At 43.1% G+C, this 6,400-nt stretch overlaps 2 protein-coding genes across 4 annotated transcripts; one reads left to right on the top strand and one right to left on the bottom strand.

Moving 5' to 3' along the window:
* Nucleotides 1-702: 702 nt before the first annotated feature.
* On the top strand, nucleotides 703-2,912 carry LOC127768598 (protein FAR1-RELATED SEQUENCE 5-like). Its single transcript, XM_052294210.1, has 3 exons — nucleotides 703-1,254; nucleotides 1,328-1,462; nucleotides 2,877-2,912. The coding sequence occupies exons 1-3, from the start codon at nucleotides 703-705 to the stop codon at nucleotides 2,910-2,912; spliced, it is 723 nt and encodes a 240-aa protein (XP_052150170.1).
* Nucleotides 2,609-5,718, bottom strand: LOC127765777 (MLO-like protein 13). Of its 3 annotated transcripts, none has more exons than XM_052290734.1 (5): nucleotides 5,493-5,718; nucleotides 5,309-5,366; nucleotides 4,572-4,869; nucleotides 4,425-4,468; nucleotides 2,609-2,943 (listed from the first exon to the last, which is right to left on the bottom strand). In XM_052290734.1, exons 1-4 carry the CDS (start codon nucleotides 5,613-5,615, stop codon nucleotides 4,462-4,464), a joined length of 486 nt encoding a protein of 161 aa, XP_052146694.1. In that variant the 5' UTR covers nucleotides 5,616-5,718; the 3' UTR covers nucleotides 2,609-2,943; nucleotides 4,425-4,461. The 3 variants fall into 3 exon arrangements, with proteins under 3 accessions (XP_052146694.1, XP_052146693.1, XP_052146692.1); XM_052290733.1 differs by lacking the exon at nucleotides 2,609-2,943 and adding an exon at nucleotides 2,991-3,771; XM_052290732.1 differs by lacking the exon at nucleotides 2,609-2,943 and having other exon boundaries at nucleotides 4,156-4,468; nucleotides 5,493-5,711.
* Between the last annotated feature and the right edge of the window lie 682 nt (nucleotides 5,719-6,400).

Raw genomic sequence — 6,400 nt, 5'->3', positions numbered from 1 at the left:
CCTCCATCGACAGACTAGTGCCAAATCTCTGCACTCATGTCGTCTATTGCTGTGCACTTAAACTTGTGTTGTTCTAATTTGATTTTTTTTCTGTCCTCCCTTATTGCTGTGTACCCCAACTTGTGTTTTGTTGCTGGAATTGATGGATTGAAGGAAAACTGAAATGGAAGATTGAAGAAAAATCAACTTAGCTTGCATCAGATTAAAATTTGCATATTTAAGATGGAAGAAAATAGGTGCGTAATGTCATGGTTGTTTCTTTTTATCCATCTAATTAGGGTACAGATTTTTAGTTGTTCAATTCGCCGCCTAATATCGTGTCATCTTTATTTGTTTTTGTGTAGAGATGGCTTGCTTCCTGGTCTTTTACCTCAAGTTGGCATGGAGTTCAACACTGTAGATGAGGCTTGGATGTTTTGGATTAGCTATGGGGGTCAAAAAGGCTTTGAGATTAGAAAAATGTATGCAAACAAAAGAAAGTTAGATGGGAAGGTTAGGTCCTACAGATATGTTTGCGCAAATGAGGGTTAGAGGAAGCTAGATAAGAGGGATCACCTAACAAAGTGTCCAATAGCTGAAACTAGAACCAATTGTCAAGTTCGCATGGGACTTGTGATGGACAAGAATAAGGAAAATTATAAAGTGACTGATCTGATTTTGGAACACAATCATATCCTTCACCTACCACAAACCTCACACTTGATGGCATCCCAAAGAAAATTTTCAGAGTTACAAGGTTTTGAAATTGAGACAGCTGACGATGCAGGAATTAGACCCAAAGCTGCACATGAGTTGGTTTGCATCCAAGTTGGTGGCTCAACTAATCTCAGTTACACTCTTCAAGACCACAAGAACTATTTACGAGGCAAGCGACAACGGGAAATGGCATATGGTCAAGCGGGAAGCATGCTTATGTATTTTCAAGAAAAAATTGCCGAGAACCCATCATTTCAATATGCATTGAAGATGGATCGGGAAGAACAGATTGCAAACATATTCTGGGTTGATGCTAACATGCTCACTGACTATGCATATTTTGGTGATGTCGTCAGTTTTGATACTACCTTCGGCACAAACAAGGAGAGTAGGCCATTTGGCGTATTTGTTGGGTTCAATCATTTTAGAGAAACAGTGGTTTTTGGTGCTGTTCTCATGTATGATGAGACATTTGAATCTTTCAAGTGGCTATTTGAGACCTTCTTGAGAGCCCATAATGGCAAGCAACCTAAAACAATATATACTGATCAAGATTATGCAATGGGAAAAGCAGTTAAGGAAGTATTTTTTAGAAGCATGGCATGGTCTGTGCACTTCTCACATTATGCAGAATGCTGTCAAGCATCTAGCTGAACCGGATGATGAAGAATCAGGTGCTTCTCCCAAACAAGAAGTAGAAGACAACAATAAAGAACCAAGTATTCTCTCAGATTTTAGTGCATGCATGTATGAGTATGAAGATGAAGTAACATTTGAAGAAGCATTTAATACCATGAGGTCAAAGGCAACCAAACAAACTTGGTTGGATAGTATATACAAGCTAAAAGAAAAATGGGTTGAATGCTATATGAAGAATGTGTTCACTTTAGGGATGAGAAGTGCACAGCTCAGTGAGAGTTTGAACAGCGACCTAAAGCGACATTTCAAATCTGATTTTGATATAATCAGATTTCTTAAGCATTTTGAAAGGGTTGTGGAATATAAAAGAAAGAAGGAATTGCAATCTGAATTTGAATCAAGGAAAAAATTACCTAGAATCAAAATGAGGACACCTATGTTAATCCAAGCTAGCAAGCTGTACACACCAACTATTTTTGAAGCTTTTCAAGGTGAATGGTAGCATGCACCACAGTATTAGAAGGCACAAATGAATATCTTGTGGCAATTGGGAGTCTAGATGAAAATATTACCTTTGAGAAGGAGTACAAAGTTATTGGTGATCCCGTACAACAGACCAGTACATGCAGCTATGGGCAGTTCAATAGAATTGGAATACTATGTGGCCATGCTCTAAAAGTCCTTGATTTGATGAATATCAAATTACTTCCTGCACAATATGTACTGAAGAGATGGACACGGGAAGCACGCAGTGGAGCAATACAGGACAACCAAGGCCGAGACATAATAGAGAATTCAAAATTAGATGATATGCTTTGCTACAAAAATATGGCTCGCAATTTTCTCATTTGGCATATCGAGCTGCTAGCAATCTAAAGTGCACCTTATTAGTAAACAACACACTTGCCATGCTCAGTAAGCAAGTTGAAGAAGAAATGAGTGGTGTTACAAGCCCTATGGATCCCGTCAACGTTCCCACCAATGTTACTCCGCTCGTTGAATTATTGAGTACAGCAAGTCCTAAAGGATGTGGAAACAAAAACCTCGAAACGCAAAAGAAATTGGCTTGACAAGAAGCGCAAGTTTACAAAACAGGGAGGTAAAAAAAAAGGAAACAATTCAAAGGTGTCTGACAAGAAAAAAGGAAAAAGTTCAAAGGTTTGTGACAAGAAAAAATAAAAAAGTTCAAAGGTATCCGACAACACAAATATATCAGATTCTCTCTAATTGTATTCGCTCTAGAAAGTTTCAAATTGATTCTCTTTTATCGGATCAACAGGAGCAGCAAACTACAAAAGGGGCGGTCGATGATGGCGCAACACTGCAAAATGCATGCCTAAACCATACATCTTTGCCTGAGGAAGGGATCTCTGAACCATACATAGCCATCAATACCTTCTCTAAGGAAGGGTCTCTGAATCATACACAACCATCAATAGTTTCTCTCAACTGTTGACGGTAATATTACAAAGTACTATATTTTTCACTGAATCATACACAGCCATCAATAGATGTTGAATTATTTTCCTTCTATTTTTCAGGGAGAAATGACAGCTGGTGGTCTTGGTGAATTCTAGTAATACAGATTACGTCCCCTCTGCAGTTGTCCTGCAATGACAGATGGTGTGAGATAGTTTTGCTTTTGTGGTTCATGTGTACTCAGCCAAATGGAGCTTGCAGTAATATGCATCATTTTGTACAGCTTGCTGAAATTGCAGTTACCAGCAACTTTTTTTGTGCAGCCATATGAATTTGCAGTAACCAGCAACATCTTTTGTGCATTCCATTCACAATATCATTCGAAATCAATTTACAAAACAATGGTGATATTTACAACTCTATAGTCACAATTTATTTGCTAGCACTGAACAATTTACAAAAGGGACCTATGCAAGCACATTACAGTATCCATCACAGTCCAGACCACCGATGGGCCTGACCATAGGGGGCGGCAGGGGAGGCGGCCATGAAGCCGGGGCGTCGCGGTGGCAGAGAGGGAAGCGCCGGTGAGGTGAGGAACGCCGCCGTCATAACCTGGGGCGGGCGTCTGCAGTGAGCTCGATGGCTTGAGCACGGTGGCAGGGGACGGAAGGTCGACGTTGCTGAGGTGAGAACTCTGCTGTCGTGGCACGCCGACGGATCAGGGAGGGGAGGGGAGGGGAGCGCCGGCGAGGTCCTCCGAGCGTAGCGGTGGCGTGGAGTCGAACGATGCGCCAGCGAGGACCTTCGAGCGTAGCGGCGCCGCGGAATCGAACGATGCGATGCGCAGCGGCGGAGTCGAACGAGCTGTCCAAGGGTCCCTTAGCTATTGGGCTGATATGGGCCTGGTACAAAGGCCTGTGTTTCCACAGTTTTCTTTGATCACAGTTGGATAGGAATTGGATGGCTCTGATCAGCGATTGAAGAGACGAGTCATTCTGCCTAACTTCAGAGGATCTGATTCCAGATATTCATATGCAGCCATGAAATTAATAGAGTTTGTCATGCTAGGTGAGCTATATAAAGTGCCATATGAGAATAAAATTGGACTTTAATGGTTCCACATTTTTAACCAATATAAAGTAATATCTTATCAAGTGATGACTGATTGCAGTTGGGTCAAGTAATATCTCAAGCAATGAATCAAATATTATTGGACAAGTGATGACTGATTACAATTGGAGAAGTTTGTTAGCTATTGAAGTAGTCACAGAAATATTCTAGCCAAAAAGCAGTTGTCGGCAATCATAATATGTATGGATTGGATGCATCTACAGAGCTAAATAAAAATGAATACTTACACTACTAAATTTCTTTACTAATTTTAACTCTTCCATTCGATTATGGATATCTAACTGCTCACATTTAGGTAGGGTCAAATGTTTAAAGCAAATTAAGTGCAAGCTAGGATCCAAATACAAAGCCCCACAAACTGTTCAGGCATACACACCAAAAGGTCATGCTGGCGTAACTGATATAGCGGAGCCACATCCCCATGCGTGTACGGAAAACAACAAACACTTTCTAGGTAGGACACTGACAGAACAAACACCTCAATTTTTTGTGGGGAATACTAACGAAAATTAGAGATCATTGGACGATGGCTTCACCTCATCGCAGGCTCATGGAGCCCCATCCCCCCGAAAATCAAGCTCTGCACCACCAGACCGACAACAGGCAACAGCAACAGTCTTATTTTGTGATTAAACAGAAGTAGCAGATAAACACTAGTGAAAATGGCGGCGAGAAGATAGTACCTGATGCTGTTGGGCAAGTTTGCGGCGGTGAGAACGCGGGCATGCTCCGGTGTCTCATCGATGGGCTCTGGTCGGAACACCCGCACGACCATGGAGACGGCGAGAGAAGGGGATGGGCGCGGAGGCGACGAGGTAGGCGACGGAGGCGGCGAGAGAGGGGACAGGCACGGAGTCGGCGAGGGCGGGGTAGGCGGCGGAGGCGGCGGAGGGTGGTGGAGGCGGCGAGTACGGCGAGAAGGGGGGCGGCGGCTGAGGCGACGAGGGAGGATAACGGGCGCGAGGCCAATCCATTTCGACCCTGCTAGGGTTAGCAATTGGAAAATTACCATTATACCCCTCCACACAACATTTTTCCTGGACAAAATTACCCCTCCACATTTCTACTCCCATTAGGTGTGTTGGAGTAGAAGCAAATCTCAACCATTCAATCAAATACGATCAACGGTGTAGATTACTCTCTACTACAAGTAGAAGGCACCGGAGCAGGACTCCAATCTATTCGATTTCTTGTCAAGTTTTAACACGAACAAGTGTCCTTCGAATCAAAATTCACTCCCTCTCTTTTTGTATAAAAGGCAGGAGCAAAAACAGAGAGTGAATTTTGATTTGAAGAACACTTGTCCGTGTTAAAACTTGACAAGAAATCTAACATATTGGTGAAAATGGAACCGTGTTTAACGAAGATTGGTGAAAATGGAACCGTATTTAACGAACGGGGCAGGAAACTAAAAGCTGACCTGCTTTGATCTTCTCGAGCGCTTCGCCCATGGCCTTCTTCTCCCGCTTATGGAAACACTGCAATCAATCAAGCACCAGGCCACCAGGAATGGTGTTGTGTCAAGGTCGGTTTCGTGGAGGTGCCAGGCTGCCAGCCAAAAACAAACGAACAAATTAACGAACGATGGCTGCAACGGCACGTACGTGGCCGAGCTTGTGGAGGCCGTGCTCCATGCCGGCGGAGACGAGCACGATGACGGCGCAGACCACGGCCACCGCCCACGTCGGCGTCTCCGGCAACGCCCTTCCCCCTCCTCCCCCTGCCATCCTCGGCTGACCTCGCTACCTTCCTAGCTACCGAGCTAGCCGCGATCGTACGCTACTACAAACTCTTTCTGTCGCTGCAGGGTGAGGTGATGAGGTGAGCGCTTGCTCGCGTTGTGCCGGTTTTTTTTGCCAGGCAGGCGGTGCACGGGAGCGTTTTTATTAGGGGAAAATTGGAAATACCACCCCATAAATCACTTGAAGTTTGACATTCCACCCCATAAGTCATTTTGTTGCAAATACCCACCCCCTACTTAGTTTTGTTGTAAAAACCACCCTAATGTGAACACGTACTTAATCAAATCAATTTGTTATCGCTGATGTATGGTTATCACAAGCTAAGCTAGCCAAGTCAATATTGTCCAAGTGTTTACATTAGACTTATTTTCCATATTTGATTGAACTTTTTTTTCACATAGCAAAACTCAGTGTGACAATGTTTAAGCTCTCTTCTGCAATTTTATTTGTGGAATCTCACCAAAAAGTATGAAGAAAACTCTAGAAGTATTTAATTTTGGTAAAGACCACATTAACAGCTCACACTTTATGAAATCATATTGATTTGGTTAAACATGTATTTATCAGGGTGGGTAGACATTTGCAACAAAATAACTTATGGGGTGAGTATGTGGATGGACATTTGCAACAAAATAACTTATGGGGTGGAATGCCAAACTTCAAGTGACTTATGGGGTGGCTTTTGCAATTTTCCCTTTTTATTATCACCCGCGCGCACTACAGAAATCATCTTTCGTGGTAGCCATTTTGGGTTTTCCCTGGCGGAAATT

The sequence above is a fragment of the Oryza glaberrima genome, chromosome 3, assembly GCF_000147395.1.
Source record: "Oryza glaberrima chromosome 3, OglaRS2, whole genome shotgun sequence".
Lineage (NCBI taxonomy): Eukaryota > Viridiplantae > Streptophyta > Magnoliopsida > Poales > Poaceae > Oryza > Oryza glaberrima.
Note: the sequence above shows the minus strand (reverse complement) of the source record. Positions and strands in the feature narration are given on the sequence as shown.

Coding starts and splice junctions, on each gene's coding strand:
- LOC127768598 (XM_052294210.1), top strand. CDS start 703: ATGGCATCCCAAAGAAAATTTTCAGAGTTACAAGGTTTTGAAATTGAG. Junction 1,255..1,327: donor TATATACTGATCAAGATTAT/GCAATGGGAAAA, acceptor CACATTATGCAG/AATGCTGTCAAGCATCTAGC. Junction 1,463..2,876: donor TGTATGAGTATGAAGATGAA/GTAACATTTGAA, acceptor TCTATTTTTCAG/GGAGAAATGACAGCTGGTGG.
- LOC127765777 (XM_052290734.1), bottom strand. CDS start 5,615: ATGGCAGGGGGAGGAGGGGGAAGGGCGTTGCCGGAGACGCCGACGTGG. Junction 5,367..5,492: donor GCCTCCACAAGCTCGGCCAC/GTACGTGCCGTT, acceptor GATTGATTGCAG/TGTTTCCATAAGCGGGAGAA. Junction 4,870..5,308: donor GCTCGAGAAGATCAAAGCAG/GTCAGCTTTTAG, acceptor TAACCCTAGCAG/GGTCGAAATGGATTGGCCTC.